The 24,072-nt window shown below is 45.2% G+C and overlaps 1 protein-coding gene across 1 annotated transcript in view; it reads right to left on the bottom strand.

Moving 5' to 3' along the window:
* Positions 1-9,442: 9,442 nt before the first annotated feature.
* ADARB2 (adenosine deaminase RNA specific B2 (inactive)) overlaps positions 9,443-24,072 on the bottom strand; it is a 324,517-nt gene continuing 309,887 nt past the window's right edge. The window contains exons 8-10 of the mRNA XM_049798800.1: positions 21,297-21,478; positions 15,534-15,712; positions 9,443-12,766 (exon numbers count right to left, since the gene is read on the bottom strand). Of these exons, the coding sequence (XP_049654757.1) occupies positions 12,590-12,766; positions 15,534-15,712; positions 21,297-21,478 (538 nt within the window). The 3' untranslated portion in view covers positions 9,443-12,589. The remainder of the gene's footprint in view (positions 12,767-15,533; positions 15,713-21,296; positions 21,479-24,072) is intronic.

Here is a 24,072-nt window from a genome sequence, read left to right as displayed (position 1 = left end):
AAGTGTCAAGGAACCTACGAGAGTCAAGTCCAGCTCCCACCACCTTGGATGCTGCCCCATGGCTCACCTGCGTGAGGGTGACCGAAGTGCTAAACTGCCACTGGGAAGAAACTGGGGCATTTCCTAGTTAGCTTTTGTTCTTATATGTCTATAAATACATAAATATATATGTAGTTATGTAGTGGTAAGAGACTCCATGAAATTTTATCTTTGTGGGTTTTTAGTCTTATTTTCTGATGTGCCAAAAATATGGGTTACATGAGGTGGTGCGTCATGGTATATTATTATTTGTGCCTATTATAAAATATGTGTGTGTACATGTGTATATACATGTTGATAATATACCTGTTACTAACGTGCTATGGCTATCACTTGAACACCATAACACAATATGACAAATTAATAGATTTTACATTTAAATATTCCATAATGTATTTTAATGTGTTTTATTTTAAATTCTTTCTGGCTAGCTGCTGTCCTTTCTTCTTTCACAGATCAACTTGTATTGAAAGGGAACATCTTGGTGCTTTAGCTCAGGTGACTTAGGGCACCAGTTCAAACGAGCCAGTGTGGTCTCACCACCGGGCCAAGTCAGACACATACATTGTGCTCCTCACAGGTTTTTGCCTAGGTTAGGCTGAAAGTCCTACAAGAGCAAGATTCCCCAGCCTTCCCGGACAATCGATTCCCGAGGGCAGTTAAAGAAATTATGGTACTCCGGCTGCACAGGAGCATTGCACACCGTCTCTGGGGCACTGGGGCAGAGCCTTTCCCCTCGCCAGGCTCTGCGCTGGGTGGGCAGGGAGGCTTGTGAAGGAGCAAGGTGTTGGCCCAAAGGGTGCACGGCCTGGCAGAGGCACTTCTCACCTGCAGGACTTTCCCATGGCCACCTTGGCACTCTGTGCCTCAGTTTCCCATCAGGAAGGGGTCAGCATAAAAACTACGTGCCTTTCACTACTCTGGTAAGGACAAGGGATGGATTAGATGTACTACAGTTAATATGGGTCTATTAGGAACAAAAACCACCTTGCCTATGTATGAAAAAATATTTTTAGGGATAAAATCTTCAACAACGCCTAAGAAATGCCCTGGAAAGGCTGTGGCACACTCAGTGGAGGTGAGGGGAAAGGAGCTGGAAGGGACAGGAAGGTCTGTGAGGTTGGTTCTCCTGACACTTGTGTTTCACACACCATCTTGTACGCAGAGATCAGCATTTCCGAAAGCCTGGCCTTGACTCGCCAGCATCCATGCAAATGCCACTGTTGGTCCTTTATTATCGGGGCTGGGAATTCCTGGTATTTCAGCTGTCTTCCTCCTTTCCCTGGAGCCTGGTGCTGCCGCCAGGGCAGAGGCATCGCCATGCTGGGTGTCCGTATGAGCTCGCCGTTCCCTACGGGGCTGGAGGTGCCCCAGGACAGCTCCAGGGCACGCGGAGGCAGTGAGGAGGGACAGAGACATGCAATATTGCAAGATGGGGGGAAAAAGGCAGAAGCTACTGGTGCTTAAGGTTGAGGCTGCAGAGCTAATGGCTCTTTGCCACGGAGAAGGAAAATCCCCTCTCTGTGTCCCCATCCCCATCCCTCTCCACTGCCCCTGCCCAGCTCCCAGTCTTTCCCAGCTCTGCAGCCTCCTGGCCCCATGGAAAACGATTTCAACTCCCCAGCCTAAGAGGCATTTATCTTATTTTTTGCTGTGTCAGTTTTCTGCTCGTTTAGGGATTCAAAGCAGTTTGGGAGGATGGCAGAGATGGCAGGACGTGCAGGCAGGAGTGGGGGAAGGAAGGTGGGGGGGGTAGAAAAGGGGATCTCCCTTTTTTGGGGCCGCAAGCAGTGAGGTTGGCTGAACCTGTATGGTGTGGCTGTGCCCTTCAGAAATGTACACAAACAAAGGTAGAGAAGACTGGCTCAATTTTTGATTTGATTGATTAACAGCAGGCATTGACTTGACTTCAGGTGTGGGAAAAAAAAAGGCTTTCTGTTTGCTAGCCTAACCCTTACAATTCTAGCCCTAGTGCATTCTTACAGAGACTTCAACAACGGTTCAGTGCTTATTGTCCACGTGGAGGAAAAGGGAGGTTCATGTAACTTGCCTGAAGCCTGGAAAGAAGCACGTGGGAATAGGTCTTGTCTTGCCTCCTGCTTTCTCCTGGGTTATAAACCACCTGTCCTTCCTCGCAGAGTATGCCTGCTCCAGCCTTGTGGAAGGCAGCAGGAGGGAGCAAGCAGTGGGTGATGCTGAGAGGTGGGAAATCTCCAAAAGAACCAAAATACATTAAATGGCCACATCCACGAATACAAAAAATTCTCCGTTTGACAGAAATGTATTAAACGTAGGCGCTCATCATGGTGCCTGTCTGAAGAACTGCTCCGTTATGTATCAGTGAGACCAGGCAGCAAGAAACCCCCATCCACACATCAACGTGAATAACCCCCTGCGCCGTGCCCTAGGGGAATGCTTTACAGGCTGCTGGTGGGCTGTGATGTGCAGACTTTCCAGCTTCTCCTCATACATTAGCGTCTCTTACTCTGCAAATGGTGCTCTCATCGCACAAAATATTTAGACATATAAAGAGTTTTTTCCAAGAAAGGGAAATAACGACACAAGGAGAACAGCAGTTTCTTCAGTGGAGAGCTCTGACAAATGCAGAGACCTCACAAGTGAACGTGTGCATTTTCCCAGTGTTATTTGTAAGGTCTTTTCAGTTACATGTGTTCACAGGGAGGTGAGGGCTGATGGTCCAAACGGAGCTATAAGGGTATAAGGGGACCTGCATTTGCAACATCACCGTCACTGTCACTGCACAGAGGGGTCCCTCTGCCTGCCTTGCTTTTTGCCCCCCTGGACTACATTGGCACCGGTACACGTGTGGTGCTGCGGTGAACCAGACAGAGCACTTGGACGTACTCTGAAATAATACCCCAATATAAAAAAGAGAAAGAAAAGGTTAGCAGATTTTCAGCAGGATCAGCTTTACTGCTCTGCATCACTGGGCATATGCCTGGACTCCAGTGTCAGGGATGTGGGGGGGGATGACACAGGGCGCAGTGCTTTTTTCAGCAGCAGTCCTGGCTTAAATGCAAGTAAAATTACTGCTTAAACAGCAGGACAAATAGCTCCATACCCTCCCTTTTCTGGTAGGGGAGGCACTGGCCAGCTGACGGGCCATTGAGCACCAATGTCCTGGTTCAGCATGTAGGATGGAGTCCTTAAGCAAATATATATAAATATGTATACACACACACACACAAACATATATATACGCCAAAGCTACCAGCCCATGGGCTGCAGCAAGCCCTTGGGTACACTGAGGGGTTTTTCCTTTGGAAAGGAAACCAAAGACCAGCCCTGCCAAGCTGGAGGTGGCTGGTTTGATTGCTCGCTTTTCCTGGGCAGCTCCTGCCATTTCCCCAGTGCAGGCTGCTGCTGCCGGTGCTCAGGGAGAAGGATGCGAAGGACTGAAGGGCTCTAGTCTGTTAATTTATTTTAAAGAATATTAATTAATGCAATATTCTTTTCTCTGGCTTACAGATATTAAAGGCCAGTATGACTCATAAGCATGATCTATCTGATCACTGGTGGCAATAATACATTAATCACCTCTGATGGAGGCTCCTACAGCCCTGTTGCAGGTGGGGGGAGCAGACACGCAGGGCTGGGTGAAGGCGAAGGACCACTCGCAGCTCTCCAGCTGCTGCAGGCGCAAGACAACATTGCACGAGGCAGCCCACATAATTTCCACACCCAGCATCTCTGCAGCAACTTGTCCCTGTGTGGCTTAGGACCCCTCTAGCAGTAAAGAAGACCAGTTAGAGGGTGTAAAGACTGTCAAACTATTCAGCCAGTAATAATAATAACAACAGTAACAGTGAAGTCAGGACCTATTGCAAACCTCCCTGTAAAAGATGGAGGGAGCTGCTTCATTTAAGATGTATTTTTACTTTGGTTTACTGTTTCTCCATGTGTTGTTTTACATTTATCTATATTAGCAGCAGGTACTCAGCAGTGCTAGCAGGGGAACCCAAAAGCGCCAAAAGAGTTGGTTTGGGACATGATGGGGTAGCTTTCTGTCAGGGAAATTTGTAGCAAGAGCTGGCAAGGAGAAAGACGCAGCAGCAGAAAGTCCTGGGACAGGGGTATTGAACTGCTGTGATATGTGGGGGACCACACTAAATTGTCCTTTCCATCTTCCCATGAAGGTCTGTCTAATCTTACCTGCAATGGCTGAATAGAGCTTTTCCCCCATGAAAACTGGAGGAAGGATGACAAAAGAGGAGAGAAATTAGCAGCAGGAGTAAAGTATGGCACTCCCTGGCCGATCCCATAAGCACTAAAATGCTTCATGAGTTTAATGTCATTTCACAGGGTAATCTTCAGCCAGCCTTGTCTAGAGACGCTAGCAGGCTGCTTTGGCGCTCAGCGGTGCAAATCATTGAGTTGCACTGTGAAAGTACAAGGAGAGAGAATGATGAAGTGTTTTCATGTACCTTTTTCATGTGACCTTAACCCCCCAATTACCTTCATAAACTGAATTCTGCTCAGTTACACTAGTCTGAATCATTTGAAGTCAATAGGTTTGCACTAAGGTGGCAGAGTTTTACCTTAGTTGGAGAATCCCACAGTGTAGTGAGCCAAAATTTTTTTTTTTTTTTTACATTTCACTGACACTTTTGGGATAGAGTGATCTCCACATCACTCCTTGAGTGAAAAAGGGGTTATTTTCAGAACAACCCAGTCTTCACTTTTGCCACAGTTCTTCAAGAGAGACCAGTAGGCAATGAGACAAATAGATGGACAAATTAGCTATTTCTGATCTCTGCCTCACCCCTTAAATAACTGAAGAAGAAGATAAAAGAATATTTTAGGAAAGCCACACATAGAAAGCAGAGATGAACTTATACAGCAAATGTTTCAAATAATCAGAAATGTTCTTCAAAGGTATTTCTACTTGTTAGAGGGTCAAAGAGTTACTGGGTCAGATATTGAAAAAATAGATCTGGGAAATACTGAGCCACCACAAGAAAATTCTATGCAAAGTCTTAGATGGCAGTGACGGATGGTTTTGGTTTTCCAGTGAGTACAGATGAGTCAGGGCTAGGAACCAAGTTTTGACACAAAGGAAACATTCCTGTGGAATTAGTCCTTTTAGCTCTCAGGTTGGAACATGAATTTGGTATCAAACACCCTGTTGCTTGCTCACCAAACCTCCAAATATGTACAGTATATGTTCATTTAGTCATCCACCACAACTTACAGCTGGAATGCCTTCTTTCCAGAATTTGAAAGTGTTTACACTTAACTTTAAAAGCAGATTGATCTGTTTCATATATATATATATATATATGTACTGTATTTTCTTACAGCCTAATAGTTTTAATCCTCAAAAGCCAGCTCCCTGTGACAACGAATAGTCACTGGTTTTTAGAGTGGAGAAACAGAAGGTTCCATGGCTTGCAGACTCTTTGGCTGGGAGTCACATCCCCATGCAGTCCTCTGAATGCAGGAGTACAGATTCCCTCTCCCATCAGTGGGGAGAGGCCAGAGCCTTGAGAGGGCAAGTTTTCTCCATGTCTCTTGGACATTGTGTTAAATGGCATGAATCACCTTATGTAGCCACTTTTCTCTATCCAGGAAGCTTAGAAAATGGGTTCAAACTAAACGCTTATCCTCTGGGTGGATGAAGTGGTTAAGGTGAAGGTGGTCCTTGAACAAAGGTTTTTCATGTGTTGTGAACTCATTGTCTGGAGGGCAGGAGCTCCCCCATCTGGGGCTCTTCACCTGTTCTTCTCTTCCTCACTTTGGAGGGTAAAACTAGACAAGAACTCAGGTCTGCTCCTTTCCCAGATAAGTACCCTCAAGCCAGCTATGTTACCAAGTCTGTTTTGTTCTCTCTCATGCCAAAAGTTTATTAAATTACAATAACAAATAATTTAGCTTCTTCTGTATAATGTGAAATAATATAAACGTGAGACACCTTGTCTCCTTACCTTTCTTCCCGAGTGCCTGACTTTCTGGTGATTACGATACTTGCCTGTTCCTTTAGACAGCAGCCTGAGGGGTTTACAGGTTGAGTCACTCAACAAAAAAGGACTCTCCTCTTTTGCTGGAAAGTCGTCTTGTAGAGGCTTTGAGAGGACCACAAGTAGGAAGTGCAGGTGTAGTTCATGAATCTGGACAGGTCAAAGCATGGTGGGGATCAGCACCAGGCCACACACCAGGCAGCCTAGACAAGGCATGCCCAGAAGAAGATGTGTAGGCTCTAGAGGATATGTAGTGCCGGAGGCTGAGCAGGGGTTTGGTACCAAACAATGTGGGGTTTAGGTGCTGACAATGAGAGGTAGGTTAACAAGTCCCTTCTGAATATCACCTCATCTCCCACTGAAACTTGAGATTTAGGAGCCCAAGTCCCACTGTTCTGTGTGATGGTTGGGATTTTAGGAGCTGTGGTGTCAAGGGGATGCTGGCACCTGTTGTTAGTCCTTTTACTACTGAGAGCAGGATGTGAACAAGCAATTTGCTTTAGAAAAAACAATTGACTTCAGAATCCACAGTAAAAATGTGTGTTATTATAGATTTATCACTCTTAAGTGAGTAAACAATTTACTTGTTAAAATCAAATGAAATAAAAGCAATCTGTAGCAAAGAGTGTGCTGTGGAAGGCAGGGCTGGGTGCAGTTGGGCTGGTGGTGCTGGGAAGGAAGGGTACTGTAGGTAAACCACCTCCATTGTGGTATGTCACATACAGTCCGTGCTAATGTCTGAGCATGACTTTGAGGTCTCGAGAGCAGGAGAGGTAGGCACCAGTTTATCAGTCTATCAGAAGAACTGGTCAGACCCAACAATACGTACCAGTCTTCATATCTTTATTTTCCTTTGGGGGAGGCTGTTTCAGTAACATTGGGTGTAAAGGAAGGAGATGTCTCCTCCTGGCTTGGATCATTTCATGGCAGGATAGGCTGCAAAGGCATCTGTTCAGGGCCAGAGGAGAATGAATGGGACCTTTTCCTCTCCACAGCAGAACAAGACTTTAATGGTCTAGTGGAAGTCATTCTGTATTGCAAAGGAAGTTGATAAAATAGAACATAAACTTCTCTAATAGAGGATTTAATTACCAGGAAAGCCAGATTGAATGAAGCATTTGAGCAGAACCATTTCATTGCTGAAGAGGCAATGATTATTAATCCCCTTTCTCCAAGGCCACATTATTTATGCAGGAGGCCTTGGAGTAGCATGTGTCTATATGTGTGCATGTGCTTGTATGTCTTTGTGTTGCTTTGGGTTTGGTTTTGGTTTTGCATCCAAACAGACTGTCACTACCTTTTAAAATGTCTCAGATTTTCTATGACTTCACCCAGATTTCCAGCTAAACTGGTGTATCAACATGATCAAGCTGAAACCAGCCAAAGTAATCAGGTCTCAGGGCTGGAAAGTAGGCACAACGGTAATGAATCAAAAGGCTTAAAAAGCTCTTAAATTGCTATTTCATTCTTCAACACACAAGCATGGCTATCAAGGTTTAACTGCAGCAGAAGGACTTATTTATTTTATTTGAGAAACAGGCACTTCTCTGAAGCCCTCTATTAGTCGATATATCAGCTTGTTCATGTTTTATGTTGTTGTTTTTCCAATATACAGTTCGAAAAGAAATAACTGTGCCTGACGACGCTGGGGTGTACGCCTGTAAAGTTTTAAATGCATTTCTGGTATTTAGCGTTTAAATTTAATGAGATTAAACACAGAATCCAACCATACAATTTACCCTAATGACTGCTTTGTAGTTGTTTTCAGCAGCCAAATCGTGTCACAGTGTCTGCCGTGGTGGGGCAGTAGCAACTACTTTTGGAGGAGAAAACAGGCTGGGAGCCTCCTGCTGTGGACTCAGCCATGGCCAAACTGCCCCGGAGCGGGATGAGGGGCTGCCAGGCTGCTGGGAAGCCCCCCTTGGGACCTCCTCACCTCCACCCTTTGCCCCTCATGGCCAAAGCTCTGCTTGTTCCCTGCATCTGCCCTGGGGCTGGTCTCGGCACGTCGCCTCAAGAGCCCCTCTGCAAGGAAAGCCGATGCTATGCATGGGTTTTGCCAAGTTAAGAATTTGGGTGTTTATGTTTTTTGACACCAAAATAATGATAAGCTCATCACCTGGAGGGTGGATAGCAGCACAAACTGCCTTTCTACTGGTGTAACTTCTCTCCTTTCTGTTTAGGACAGTGTTACGCTGCTGCGACCATTTTTACTGGCAGGGAAGTAACTGCTGTGTGAGACTATGGGGTTTGCTTTACCTATATCCAGTTAAAGCCGTAAAATTTATGTGTGCAAATACACTTGGAGATTTACAAATACTGAGAATCTGTTGCTTTTATTACTTAAGGCAAAAATGTTCTGTGGGTGGCAGAATCGTGTCAGCTCACAATGACTTTTTTCCATACAGACAACTTCACCCTGCAAATCTTTCTTCTCCCCCCCTCCTCCTTATCCCACCCAAATACCTAATGACACAGATCCAAGCTAAGGAAATGCAACCGCAGCAAAGTCTTAGTTTGAAAATAAAGCTGTGCATAGTCCCTGTCCTGTTATGCTGGGGAATGAAACCCGTGGGATGGGCTGTGTGGGTCTGGCACTGACTTCTTCAACATGAGCAAGCAAGGAGCTGTGGGGCCAGCGAGCTGGTGGGGCTCCCTGTGAGCTGCCGGGCTCAATTCCATCCCGGAACCAAATCTTCACAAGGAAGGGGACAGGAAAATCTCCTTCTAGAGAACTGCCACTGTTGGTGTATTTATACTTTGACAGTGGGTGCTTCTGAAAGGCTTTCGTAATACCAGTGATCTCTGCGAGGACTGGCCGAGGGAAATCATCTCAAGGCACCGGGTGATGCTCATACAGTAACGCATCTTAAAACTTTTGTGTGGATGGTGTCATTTGGGCTCAGTGTGACTTTGGTCTGCTATAGCTGAATACTGATAGTTTAAAGCAAGAATAAACCAAGGCCACTCCACCAGTGAAGAAGAAATCTGCAGATGTACTGACCTTTTGTTCATCACTTTAGTTTTCTTAAACAGCTTTATACAGCAAGTCCTATGCAGTGTGAGTTTGCAAAAACACGTTTAATTTTTATTAAGAAAGATCTTTGAGAGTCACCTCAAAGGATCAAATTAGAGATGGACCCAGTTCACTATTCTTCCAGGATAAGACTGTGTCCCTGTATGGCTTCTTCTACATGAGCAGGCACATCTATCTCTCAGTACAAATGTGTGATTCCTACAATGCATCAAATCCAAACTGAATAAGAGCATGTTGTCTGTAGAACTACAGTAGATGTGTGTAAAAATACATACTAGCATTTTGGAGCACATTCAAACTGATTGCTAAGCCTCAGTGAAAAATGGTCAACAAACAGTGAAAGAACAATTTTACTTGGCATTTTATTCACTTAACAGAAACATTCACTTATCAGGTATCACTGAAGTGCAATTTACAGAACTTAGCAGCAAATTCACATATGTAAATTCAGATTTATTTTCTTTTGTTGTCTTTTTTGTCTCTTTTTTTTTTTTACAAATATTACAAATGTACATCCATTAGTACAGTATTGCCATTCACTCATGCGTGTTATGTACAGAATCTTCACTAAAGAACTACTACTGAGCAATTTTTCCTTTTCTTCAGGAAATGCTGTATGTAGGTCATATGTGCTTCTGGGATGTGGTCCCATCACACTCTATCGCTGCACATAATGAGAAGAAGTAGACGTTTAAGGTCATATTCAACCCTAGTGCAAGCACGTGCAACTCCATTGCCTCCGATGAGATCAGCTGATGCCCGCTTGCAGTGGGGACTCAGTTCGGTCCCCGCTACCAAATTCATTCTGGCAGCTGAATCCAGGATTGCATTTATGTATTTCTTGCAACAAAGGATAATTCAATCCCACCACACTTTTCTTTTTATTCTTAAAAATAACCAGGCACGGTGTTTTGTTGTCACAGTAGCTGCGAGACCGGCCTGTGGAGCCATATGCGTTAGTCGAGCTGACGTCATGCCAGGGCTGGAGGAGGATGGGCGAGGGCAGGGAGATGTAAGGAGGAGCCATTGAGGTCTCTTGTGTGCTAGATAAAGACTAACTTGGAGAGGAAAAGTAGAAGACATTGCTTCCCCCCGCCCTGTGGATCTCTGCATGAGAACCCTTGTCCTCCTCTCTGGTTGCCCTGTGGCTTCTCTCCCCCCGTGGGAGCAGCCGGAGCCTCTGGGACCACCACTGCCAGTGTCACCCACAGCTTCTCCCACACCTCCAGTCACGGGCCTGACCCCCCCCACCCGCCCACTGCCCCTCTGGGCACCTTTGCTGCCCAGATCACACTGGAGGGCTGCACCAGTGACAGCTGTGTTAGAGGACGGGACCGTGTGGAGGTACCGGGAAGCTCCAGAAGGTGCCAAAAAAATTCTGAATGCTATTCAGAAGAGCTGACAAACTGGTCAAACTATTGACAAAGTGGTTACCATAAAACGTTTCCATTATTGAAACGTCTCAGTCTTGTTTGTTTTTTTTTTTTTTTTTTAACTATTTCTACTCTAAGGATATTTTTTTAAATATTTTTGGTAGTTAATATGGAATGTATTATTTTGCTGAAAAGGTTTCTGGAAGGGGAGAGCTTTGTTTTATCTAATTTAAAAATTCTAGTTTATCACAATTGTTTTTATACAAGACACTATAGATACATCTTGTAGTTTATAATCTAAAAATAAAATCTCATCAAAATACTGTAGCTATTCTATTGTGGGCATCAATAAACAATGTATTTACTGTATATGGCTCTCCAAACATGATAAACCCTATACAAAGAGCATCTATCTTTATTGATAGGAACAGTTTCCCGTGTAAAGGAAATTACATGGAAAAATATGAGCCTTGTGTTGTTTGAAAAGTAACTCAGCTTGACAGTTCTGAGAAAATACCAAGACAGTTATCACAAATCAGTAGCAGCATGTTATATACAGATTTAAAGAGAATCACAGGAATAAAAAGAAAACAGTAGTTATATACCCGCAAATCCTGTCATTTAAAAAACCAAAAACTGAAAGAAATGCACAGGGCGTTTGAAGGTTGGTTCTGCAGTGGGACTATCAAAGCTCAGTTCTCCCATGACTGTATCTTCTGCATTCTGATGAAGTTTGGGAGGGTTCAAAGATGAGATTATATCAGACCCAGCCACAGTTATGAAGAAAATATTTAACTGTTGGGTGCTACTCGTCTCCTAACTGAAAAACCCCACCTGCTTTTCAGGCTGCAGATGAACATGAACAATAGTAATACCTGGCATTTACACAGAGCTAGAATCTGAAAGCTCTTACGTTGAGTAAGACCTTGTCTTACCCAAGCCTGTCGTTGCATCTGCTGCACTTACACCAATTGGACTATGTGGGGAGGTAAAACTCACTGCAAGAGTGACAGCATCATACGACCAGAGCACTTTGACCCTGCCAAGTTCCTTAAATGTGAAGCAGGCAAGTATTATTATCCCCATTTGACAGGTGGAGAAACTGAGGCAGGAAAGGGCCAAGTATCAAATGCGCTCTCTTGTTTGGGATGCCTTAGTCGTGGCTACCCAGCCCAGTGATATTGCAGGTGTATGGAGCATCCTGAGCTCACACCCACTTAATTTAAAGCTGTGGATCGTCACGAGCTTGGAAATCTGAGGCTCTGGGTCCTGGTCCCAGCCTGCCTGACTTTAGGCAGCTACCTCAAGCTCCAGAGCTAGGAGCATCACCACGGCGGTCTGCACCGGCAGCCCCTGGAACTGTGCACCTCCGCAGGCAGTACAGGGTTGAATCGCCCTCTTGACAAGCATCTGCATCCCGGCTGGTGTCTAAAGGGCACGTGTGATGAACTGGGCACGGGTAATTAAAATTTGCAAGTGCAAAACTCCTGGCCAGATTTGAAGATTTGGTGCAAAGTGGTTTGTCCAAGGAGTCAGAGGGAATAAGTGTAAAAACCAAGGGAATCCTGACACTTGGCTTTGTGCTCAGAGCCAGCAGTGGAAAAGGGAGTTTAAAAATGCTGCATATCTTTGAGGTCCAAATTCTTTCTCACAGATTTAGGCAGCTAACAGGATGATTTTTGCATAGAGGTTAGACACCTTTTTTTGGATGATTATGGGTGCTCTGAGACCTGCTGTCATGCCACGTGCCTAGGGTACTTCCGTCTTTGCTCACTATTTTCCATTGTTCAGTGATGACTCTTGCACTGATTGTGTGAGGGAAAACAACCTCTATTTGGGATCAGACAGGTGGCCCGCTAACACCTCAAATCAGTAATAACCAACAGCAATAAACAATGAAATGCAGAATCTGTGGGGGTGGCATTGTAATTTGGGCAGGTACATCCTTGGGAAGGGGTCATGGAAAAGCAGTTTTCTAAAGTCAAGTTCAGTGCATCAGACACATGTCTATTTACGTATTTCCAATACAGAATTAAAAGCAAATATTCCCATTGAGGTTGCTATTAAATCTCAAACTGCTTCAATTCTCTCGGCTCACGTGTCCTGCCTAGCCTTCTCTCCAGCTGATTTGATCCAGTCATGTAGCAAAGGTGTCAAGTGATTTATACAGTTAGTAGGAACTGATCTTGCTCTGGGGGTTTCTTCACCCAGGTGCCCAGACCGGCTTTCTGAAACGCTTTAAACAGCTGCTGCTTGACAGACTGGTACGTCTGAGCCACCAGCTTTGCCTCGCTGTACACTGATGGCATGTCTCCATGGCTTGGTATTCGTGTGCTCAGCTGCAGAACAAAAATCAGGGAAGGGGAAAAAAATAAAAATAAAAAAATCAACCAACGAGCCAAAAGAAACAGGAGGCTTCAGTAGCTGTATAATCTTCCTGTCTACATTTCATAAGCAACAAACAAACTATCACTGTGCTTTGTGTGTTTGCTTTTGGTTTAACAACAAAAAAAACAGGGAAGCAATAAATGCCTGTGACATGGTTTCAAGCCATTGCAAAGAGGAACGGGGTAAACAGCTTTGCCTTGGAGTGGCCATAGGCAGTAGCAAATCTTGGTGTGCTTTACAAAGGCAAAACCCTACTTCTCAGTTAAGATGATTTTTAGGGACAAAAAAAGGAAAAATCCTTTCTGGGGATCTTTAAAGAGTGTGTTCAGTTTAGCCCGGGAAGCAGAGCAGCTCAGTGCTTCCAAGTAATGCCAAGAGACACAAGAAGGAGAGTCCCCTCCCACACTCTCCCCTTTTCCCTTTTTAATCTGTTGTTGTTGAAAATGCTGTGAAACCTGTCCAGAACAGGGCAGAAATTAGGCGTCAGGATTTGTGCTGGTGCAGGAAAACTGAGTGGTCTGTTGGCCCCTTTGCTCTGCAGAAGGACCAAACAAATGACCTCCTTAGACCAGCCCAAGTCTTAACAGTGCCGAACCAGCAGTGAGGCTTTGACATTACATGAAAAAACCCAAGTCTGGAAAATGCCCTAGAGCAAGCAGACAGGTGGAAGTCCAACGCTTACAAGCCAGGGAAATAGTAGCCTGTAGGAAAACACACCCTCAAAGCACAGCGTGGTGAGCAAACACCACTCTTTTCCCTCTCTCTAAAAAGGAGAGATGCTGAAAGACAGATTAAAGGGAAAGGCGATCGCGCAGCCCGAAATGAGCTGCTCCAGTCCTTGTGGTGCCAGCTCACCGTGGGGCTGCTCTGGCCGTGGGAGGGCGATGCTGCCAGCCTGGGCGTCAAAGGGCCGCCAGCTGGCCTGGCTGGTGGTGGCTCCCCTCCAGCTGCCCCTTTGTGCCCCAGAAGGGGACACCGATGACATTCTCAAACGCTTCGTTTTGTCAAAAGCAAAGCGCCCTGCTCAGCCATGAGTTACTCCCTCCTGCTCATCCCAACCCCATCCCTGGTGCGAGCGAGGTGCAGTCCAGCTCCCCCAGCCATAGTCCTGGCCATAGCCTTCCCTGGGGCCCGACTTGCCCCAGGGGTTTTTTCCCATGAGGATCCCTTTGTTTTGGGGGCAGCAGAAGTGCTTCTTGCCCCCCTCCCCATGCTACCTGCTGTGCAAGAAATAGGCTGGGACCTGTGCCACCAAACTGTGACTGAGCCCTGGGCACGAAGCCCAGGCTGGTCTCTTCTGCTCCCCCCACCCCCAGGCTCAGGGTCCCTGCTAGGACAGGTCGTGCCACTGCTTGGGGTGCGTTGAGTCCCCCAGCCTCCTTCCCTGGGGTCTCCTGCAGAGCAGAACAACCCCTTCGGGCTTGTCCTCACACCTCCCCACCCTGCCTGTCTGTTGCCTTCCCGAATGGCTTCGTCAGTGGAAGTGGCTCCAGACCCCCCTGCCATCACTCTGCCTTGTTCTTTTCCACTCGTTCCCCAACAGGAAAAAGGTTTTGGCACTTAATAAAATCATTTTTTCTTGTCCTCATCTTCTCCCACTCTACATGGACCGCAGGACAATTCTTGACAAGCTTCCTTACAGCAAATTAATATTTGAGCAGTGAAAGCAGGTGGGCTGAAGAGACACTTTGTGTTTTCCCTGCTGCTCCTCCTGGAAGTGGTGGGGTCTTTCTCTCCCCCAGCGCTTTCTTGAAGGGTCATGCAAGAGGAGAAATGGTGACTCCAGAACCAAGAATAACAACAGGAAATTTTCCTTATTCCACATCAAACTTCTTCATATGTGTCCTACATCCCTAGCCTCCATCCTGTAGTTTTTGGCCATCCATCTGTCCTGACACTGCCTGCTGTCTGTGGGAAGTAACTGAAGTGTGAGGGCAGGTTGACTTCAGTGCCATTTCAAACAAGGGATGTTCATGGCTATCTTCCCTAGAGAAAGCAGGGCTGTCAAGGGGTGGTGGCCATTTTAATTAAGTACAACCTGTAGTTTTAATGCCATTACATTGTACTGCTGCTGAGTGTAATGAAATCAGAGAGCCTTCAAGCACCTGACCGCTCACCTTGAGAGGAGCAGCTGTATTGTTGTATGGATTTATCAGCACATCTGGGAGAGTGAGGAAGAGGAGGAGAATAGGTGATCCAGAGCACCTGCTTTAGTCAGCTAACTTTGGTGAGATTGGGAGCGGTTTAAGTTGTGAGTCTAAACCCCTGTGGAACAACGAAGTGACGTAGATGCCTCCAAGGTGATGAGAAATACTTCCCTCAGGCCTCTAAGACTTAGTGAGTTGAATACGCCCCTTAGAGTCAAAGGGATGCTTGGCACAAGATGCATAAAACCTTATGCAGTTGTGCTCGTATGGACATTTAACAGCCTCTTGGCTTTTGACTGTTCATCTGAGCATGGCTCCATCGCCAAGGACAGCCAGAACATGCACCTCCCCTCCAAACCCACCTGGGTTTCTGCCCTTGCCTTTCTCTGGACTCCCAGCTCCTGCAGCTGACCCTGCAGGCTCTTAGCTCCTGATCCTCTGCCAGGAGGGATGCAGGACACCTGCGGAGGCTGCAGCTTCATCATGAGATTGCTAGAACACGGATGAGTCTGGGGTAAGGACTAGCCCACCTAGAGCTGGTGGCAGCGTCCTGTCAGTGCATCAGACCTACCTTGCCATGAAGCTTTGCCCACCGAGTGAAGAACATGTGCTTGCAGAGCCGTGAGGGACTCCCGCAGGTCCTCTTCCCCGTTGTGGCATTGATAACCTCCAGGTCGGCGTTCCCCACAATCCAGTTCACACTGAAGCTGGGAGATTTTCCGGGCTGCCGAGCGTCAGCGTGGCTAACCCCTGGCAGGAGAGAAGGACACCAGTAACATCCAGTGCTCAAAATCTTCAGAGGCTGCTAACATCTGGTGGGTCATTGTGGCCCATGAGACATCCTTAAGTGAACATGCTGACATTGTGCACTGCACATGCTGTTGTCACCATCGGTTAAGTGTTACCAGGGCGAATACCTTAGAGAGACATAATTTAGCAATTCCTATAGATCTTTTTCCACCTTGCAGGCAAACTTTTTGTTAGCCTAAGGAAAGCCGTTAGATTGTAGCGTGTGCTATTGACAGCAGTGTGATGGTTGCCGAGTGAAATCTTTCAGAAACGCTTTAATGGGATAGCTGGTTTTTAAAAGGAACTTAGCAGCAAAGTGCTTTTGCCATGAGTTCCTCCAGGTGAGCTTTCCACGGTCCAGCATATTTATCTGCCATTAACTGCTGGGGCCTTCGCTGTGATCGGAAGTCTAGGTCAAAGGGGATATAAATGGGGGATAAGAAAATGCAAAACATACATTTCATCATCAGAAGAGATTATTAGATCCAAGTTAATAATGACCTTGTAGACATCACAAACCTACACAGAAAACTCTTGCTCCCCACCTTGTGTTTGCCTGCAAGTTTCCTACCCTGTATAGGTGCAACAATCTCTTCAAGAGCTAGGTGGTGTCCTAATGGCAAAACTTTGGACATCTTTAAGTGGAATGCATCTTACTTAATTTCAGACAGCTACAATGATGATGTTTTCAGTCACCTGGGGTGACTGCATGACCTTTGTGTCATTCACATGGCCAGTTTTGGACATCTGAATCACATACTGGAGGCCACTCACTGCCTACACAGGTGAGATCTCCCTTGACTCTAAATGCAGATCAGGGCTGCAAGGTCAAGTGTGGGTGTGTACATGAGGGAGACTTATTTTTAATCAGGTAAATTCCTGTCTCTTAACCATTTAGTGTAGTTCAACCTTTCTGTGACTCCTGTCGCTTTCTCATTTCTTGTACCTGAAACCCCTTTGCAAGGAAATAAGAGGAATAAAGGAAGCGGTTGGTTTATTTTCCAGCACAGGATAAATGCAACCAAGTGAGCTCTACTTGCCCTGCTCGTTAGTGCTTTTGGGAGCAAAGAATCAACACTGGGACCTTCCAAGGCTGGAAAAGACAGTGACCTGAAGCCGTCTGAATATTTTGGAGAATGTGGGCGTTGGATGATGTGTCTGGATCCAGCTGTTGAGTCGCTCTCTACTCATTTGCTGTGTGGGCCACTAAGCCTGCAATCCTGGACAACAAAAGCCACTGTGGTGAGCAGACAGGTGGGGACTGTGCTGTGGGCAGGAGCTGCCCGGCACAGCTGCCTCGGCACAGGCCAGCGCCAGGGCTGGATCTCTGTTTCCAAACGGCGGATCCCGCTGGAGCCCCTGCCTGCAGCAGCTCCAGCAACAGCTCATGGTTTGCATAGCTTAATGGGACCCGATTTCATTGCTCCTGGGTGAGGGCAACAAAGAAAGGTCCTTTGCATTTTCTGCTGAAGGGTTTCAAAGAACTTTTGCAGAGGGGGAGAAGTACTGATGCAGGCTGTTCAGAGAGGAGGAGATTAAAGAAGAGAGATCAAAGTGCCTCCTTTCCAAACTGCCCCTTGCTCAGGGATCTCATTTTCGGAACAGATACACACCATGAGCATCTGCTGATCTCAGGCGGAACGGGAGGAGGCGGGAGCTGGTGGGAATGCAGCGTCCGTCTCTACGTTAAACACGCTGAGCTTGGTAAGCCCCTGAGAGAGACCATGGGAGAAGTGGAGGAGAAGCGGAGGGCTGTGCAGGGTCAGTCCTGACAGCGATGCTGCCTCTGTAGGCAGCTCCTGCCTCCTGCCGGAGGCCTCCCAGCATCATGGGAAGCAATGTGAGTGAGGGAGCATGGCTCCCTTTGTCCTCCCATCCCCTCTGCCCCTGGAGGGAGCTGCAAGAGCCAGACAGGACTGAGCACGCACAGAGAAAGGTGGCCTTTGAAGGGAAAAAATTATATGGCACAACCACTTTGTACCGGTGGCAAAGCTGGAATTGCAGAAATCATCTCAGTCACTGGGACTGAGCTCGCTACCGTGTGTAGAAGAGAATTATAGCTAAGTCATAACCTCACCCAGGATTTGTAAACATACTCATGTTGTATTAATACCTCTTTCAATTCCCCCTCCCCCCACCCCGAGATAACAGATCAGTCTGCTTCTAAAACTCCAGTTCACCTAGGCAACAGGATATAAACTGAGCCCTTGAAAATCAGATAGATAGCTCTCTGGTGCTATTCAAATGCCTCTATACAGAACAAGATGCAGACAGATCAAAATCGGCTGTTTGACATGACGCACCACTCTCTGTTGAGATAGCACCCAAAGGCTTAGAGGACTGTGTGCCAAAAAAAACACGATAGCAAACACCCTGCCGTGCAAAGTTGCCACAGGCCACTAAAGCAATAAAAATGTTGTGAAAACACTGACTAGAGGAAAAGAAGGAAAGGCTGCACGGAAAGGAGGAGAGAGCAGGCTGGGGTGCCTGTCGGTGGGGAACGTACGCCCCTGCCCAAGCTGAGGCTCCCTCTGCTCTCGGTGGACGTCCGTGAGAGCTGGGAGCTTGCCCCAGTGCCTGGAACACACTCTGCACTTCTTTGGCTTTCACGCTTTCTCTTCCCAGCTATCATATATAAGTACATGTATTAGGGTAAGTAGAAGATACTTTCACATCATTTTCCAAATGCAAGAGAACAGGCTTTAAAGAAAACACCATGAGACTCATGACAGACGCAAATATAGAGCCTAGATATATTATCTGATTGTTGTTTTTGATCCTTTTTTAACACTTTTTTCCATGTTTTTATTTTGACAAATAATTGTTCTAATTTTATTTGAAAGGTAACACCTAAATAATCTAGATAATTTTCTCTCCTCTATGTAAAATATCCTCCTTAAAACCAACACAACAAAGAGTACAACAGGAGATGGTAGAAACCGGAAGGAAAACAGGAGTCTTTGTACAAATAACATGAACTTGAGTACTGTGGGATATGAACTGAAATCTGTCCTCATTCTCCTCTCTCCCCCAGCAAAGCCTCATGCCTCTTCAGGGTACCATTTAGAATGGCCTCAATCTTAAGAGAAAAGGAAATAAAAATGACAGAGGGCTTTTCTTTCTTCTAAAAAATACACCCAAGAGTAATCCCAGTGAATGAGTGGATTTCCATCTGGCTGGGACTGGTGTGAGTGGAAAACCTCACTGATCATTTTTCTGTGGGGCCAAGGAGTTATACCAGGATATCTCATCCCACACTGTAACTCTCCTCTCCATTGAAATGTTTGGACAGCTATAAGCAAGTGACAAAATTGGCATCCTTATAATTGAAGGACTCCTGCAATTTGAAATCCTTGGCTGGTCTGATCCCTGAGAGGAACGTGGGAAGCTGAAGTTGCTGAGGTTTGGTCTCTAACGCGTTTGGTTTGGCTTTTGCTAGGTGCCCATCTCCTTTGTCACTGGATATGCTGTCGACACAGTTTTCCAGGTAAGAGAAACGTAACACAAGCCTTAGCAATGTAAGTTTTAAGCAGTATTGACTCCCTGGGATTTGTGGGGGAGGGAAGATTACAAATAATGGCTTTAGAGACAAAAGCAATGTAGTCAGAGAGAGACGGATTCCTCCCACTGCTTCTCCTGGGCTGAAGAAAACCCACAAACACAACCAAAAGCAAAGCAAAAGCTTTTCCAAACAGAAGTCTCTGGGAAGGAGGAAGCCAGCCATGAAACATGCAGATATTTAAAACGACACAAGGGCCCCTCTGATACATTTCTAACTCCCTTGAAATCTCTGGCAATGACTCTTGGACATAAATATGCACTTGGGCCAAGCATGAGCCATTAATTTTACTCCACAAGACCAACCCGGCAAAGCAATAGCTGTTCTGTGGTTAAATCTCTTATTAAATCCCTTATTGTGTTTTCAGTCCTTCAACAGTTCTACTGGGTTTCCCTGTACATCCTGCAGATACAGTGAAAGTGGGTGTGATTTTGATCTTAATGTATGGGTGGACTTAAAATGAGTTAGGGCTGTCACAGGATGAGATCAGCTCCCTCAGTGAGAGATGCAGAGGCTTCTGGCAAACAGGGGTGTTTTGCCAAAATAACAGCCAGGTTTGGAAGACAGGGAGATTTTTCCCAACCAGCTGTGCGTTCTTTCCTCCCTCCCACGATGTGCGTGGCAAGGGAGATGGGGCTGAGTCATGCCCATGCTGGGCCAGGGCAGGAGGGATAGGAAGGGGCATGGGTTGGAGGAGAAGTATGGAGCACAGTTTCCTGCATACTTGCATTGCACAATCTTTGGCTAGCTGCACTGAAGAGTTAAAAAATGGAGATAAGCTGTTCAAATAAGGATAAGCCTTTTGACCTAATCACCTTTTAACGCGTACATGCACATTGCACTTACCAGATGTACTAAACCACACAGAACTTGAGAATTTCCCCAGTGGCTAAACTATCACTTCTGCCTGAGCTGAACTAATTTTGTCACAAGGATACATTAAAAAAAAAGAACATAAAATAGATAAGGGATAAAACAGCCCTCTCCTGACTGAGGAACCTAGAGGACATTGAAAGGCAACGGTGTACTCCACTAAAGCATCTGGACCTCCAAGCTCTGTAACCCTGACATCGTATTGGTGTCACAGGGAATCCTCCTGAAGAACAATTATCAGAGTCTAAGAGTAAAATAAGGATATAATCCTGTGCAGAACTGGTGGCCCTTAGCACTCGCATGCCTCATGAGGATCTGAAGGCATTCAAGACTTTGTGGGATTTTGCTGGGATGAGGCCAGACAGCTGCTGCCTGGCTTGGGGTTAAGGAAGTGAGAGTCAGGGGGATGGAGAAGAAAGGACCAGAGAGATGGGGTAGGGACAGGGGCTGGGAAGGAGAAGTGGTGGAAGTGAGAGTAGCCTGAAAGATAGCTGGAAACCACAGAGATGCTCACACGACGGGCAGCAGCCTCGTCAGATGGCAGCAATGCCTCCCCGAGGTCTGCTGAGAAGGCAGGATCTCCTGCACGAATGAACAACCCTTTTCTCATGGCCATCTGCTCCGAACATGATGGCTAGCAAGTGGTGAAGGGGCAGGGCTCCGAGTAAGGGCCGTGGATGGCGGGGCTGCATGCACGGGGCCGGAGATGTGAGTGCTGGTTCTCCTGACTCTGCACATTTGTGTGATCACTGGGTGAGGGAGAGCAGGACGGGAGAGAGTTAAACTTAAAATTTACTGAACACTTCCTCCCTGGTTTTTAGACATCTTTTACTTAGTCATACACTTTAGTCCACTTTGAGCAGTCTTTGTACAGTGTTAGTTTTCCTAGACAGCTTATATCCACTACTGATCCTTTTTGCGCTCACTGCATATGAAAAAGGAACTGGATTTAAATGCATCAGTTTCTTCATTCTACAAATTCATACTCTGCAGGAAAAAAAGAAGCTATGGGCTAACAGTTTCCTTACAAACAAGTCAACTTTCCTGTTGGTGACCAGCACAATTAGTGATGGGAGAGGAGATCATTTGTCTTGCAGGCAGGTGTTTGCTTACCACTGAGAAGCAGCTGATTGCGCCGGTATGAAGCTGGCAGCTGACCAATGTCTTCTATTCTATGGCTCATTACCCGGGAAAGGTGACCAGTGTGATAGAGGCTTCCCACAATGATGCTGTGCAAGTACATGGGTTCGATGAAGGAGCTGAGGAGAGCACCCTGGAGCCCAAGAATGTTCCATCTGGAAAAGAAATTCAGGAGCGATAAAACACATGGGTGGAGGAATGGCCACAGGAGAACTGCCCTGAGAAAATCAGCAAAGGCCAGCACGTGGGTTGGAGGGATGAGGGATGAAACCATTCCTGTCCCTGTCTTATGATGCATGAAGCACTGCACTGTTAGGTTATTATGCACCCGTGGACTGATTCCTCCTCTACAATCATTTTAGATTACTGTGATGCCACTGACTTAAGGGATGTATTTCTGTCTTGCGTTACTGCAAACAGAGGCCTTTTGTTGAGAACTGTTCCTTATAAAAGAATTTGCTGTTTGGTGAACATTCATTTAGCATGTCTTTAGCAGAATTTTATCTTTTTTCTGCATCTATAATTTTACACCTACATTGGTAGAGCTAAAATGAGTGCTTTTGTTATTCTACCTTTATTTACCATTTGTCTTACATTAGTGTCATCCCCTAGTCATACAGCCAAGATAACATGTGACTTAGCTGGCCAAAATTCCCACAAAACTGTTGTGAATAATTTTTGAAAGCCTCACAGGCTGACATTTCCTTGCACAAATGATCATGCAGATATGAAGACATCCATAAGGATCAAATACTGTTCCTGAAGAGAAAAAGAAGAGTTACGCTTTTAGGCAATTTATTAGTAACCAATAATTTGACCTGCTCTGAAGTGTTCAGAGTGATGGATATGTCTCACCCCATTGCTGTCTTAAAGGTGCAACAGAGTGATGATGGAAACCTTGAGGCCTTCAATCTGTTAATGACTCTGAGCTCCCTACTACTGCTGTTGGATTAGTTGCCAGAACTGTTCTGCATTTTAATAGCCTCTGAATTTTTACATCAAGCTAGGCACAAATATGACAGGATGCTCACTCTAAACTCTTCAGGGGACAGGTAATTGGTTAAAAAGTGGAAAAATTAAAAAGGGGAAAGAAGTCGTCATGCAGTTATCTTCTTGGCAAACCCTTTTAGCTCAGCCCATCTAACAAGAAGTTGTTCCCCACCACCCAAACGCTAACATGCTGTCTTACACTTGGATAATATTTTTATATAAGTCAAACCCTGTCAATCTGAATAGTTTTGAGTTCAGGAGTTCAAACTGAAAACACTTCAGAAAAAGTAGTTTTGGAGAGTGTATTTTGGCTCATTGAAAACCAAAACACCGGCAACATTTGGAACACCATAGCTGACTAAAGGAAAAGGTAAGAGGTGCCTGCTATTTAAAGCAACATCCAGTGGCTGCCATGCTAAATAATGTGTTTAAAGCACAATCTCCATCAGCAGCAAGCATTATGTAGCTAATTTCTTACATCATTGTTCTTTTCATTAATTAACATTTCTCAACCGTTAGTGCAATTATTGCACTGCCTCCGTGCTGTATGTCTCTTTTCATGATTAATAAGGAGTCATTATATTTCCCTTTCCTGAAGCAGTCAATTAACACGGAATACTTTCCATTAATTACTGAATGTTTAAAACCAGCATGCTGTACCTGGAGAGCAATCTGCTCTAGGAACCTGTGACACCAATTGCTTTAAAAAGTTCTCTTTAAATTTTATTCCAAAAACACAAGCAATTTAGCTGGCTATATTAATTTGCCTCTGAAGCAGGGCTGTGAATGAGAAACATCTTTTAATCTCATGCAAGAAAAGGCAGCCATCTGGCTGCTGAGGATTTCAGAGTCAGACTCTCCCTGTCTCCCTCTGTAAATGCAGGTCATTAAAGTAATGTGTTCATCTACATAAAACTCAAATGGAATATAAAAGGTAATATTTATATACAAACAATTTAGTCCCACAATTTAAACAGTCATTGGTTTTATGAAACATTTACTTTAGTCGATCAGATTTGCATAACTTCATTTGGGGGAAAAAAAATGTGGTCATTCCTGCAAATAACATCACTTTTAAAGGAAAGAACTAGCTGCCTCTTTGAGTAAATATCTTATCATGATGCAAAATTAATAATGCAAGCTTAAGAAATAGAGTTGAGTTCGGCTAACAGTACTATGCCTCTGACCAGCTTCTAAGGCGAGTAGAAAAATTAGACAGTGATATCTTTGTCCAGATGGAAACTTGTAAGATATCAGTGTTGTTTTCAACATTTGACATTTCCTTAAAAAAACCCTTGTATATTTGATTGAAGGAGAGAAAAAAGCAGCTAAACAGAAAAACAACATATGTTCAACAATATTTGAATTTTAGCAATATGCACATCACAAGAAATCATCTGAGCTTTATTTACCAAAATAGGGGATTGTGTTCAGATCATAAATTACAAAGTAATAATGATTATTTAATTTAAATTCTTTGCAAGGATCCTGTCTTTTCTTTAGAGATATTTCTCTGCCTAATTCTAAATATGTTCATCCTAGTGTAAAAAGGGATTTGGATGTCAATGGAATTACATTATGGGAAATCATAGTATAACCACGATCAGGTCATACCCTACGTATTAAAAGCATTTCATAAACGTTAAATAATTCTCACAATGCTGCTGTGAGGTAAAACCCCATTTTTATACAACCCGGGGAACCAAGGCAGAAAGGCAATGTGATTTACTGAAGTCTGCTGCATTATTTGGAGGCAGAG

Source organism: Accipiter gentilis, chromosome 4, assembly GCF_929443795.1.
Source record: "Accipiter gentilis chromosome 4, bAccGen1.1, whole genome shotgun sequence".
Classification (NCBI taxonomy): Eukaryota; Metazoa; Chordata; class Aves; order Accipitriformes; family Accipitridae; genus Astur; species Astur gentilis.
The sequence above is the reverse complement of the archived record's forward strand: the minus strand, read 5'-3'. Positions and strand labels throughout refer to the sequence as shown.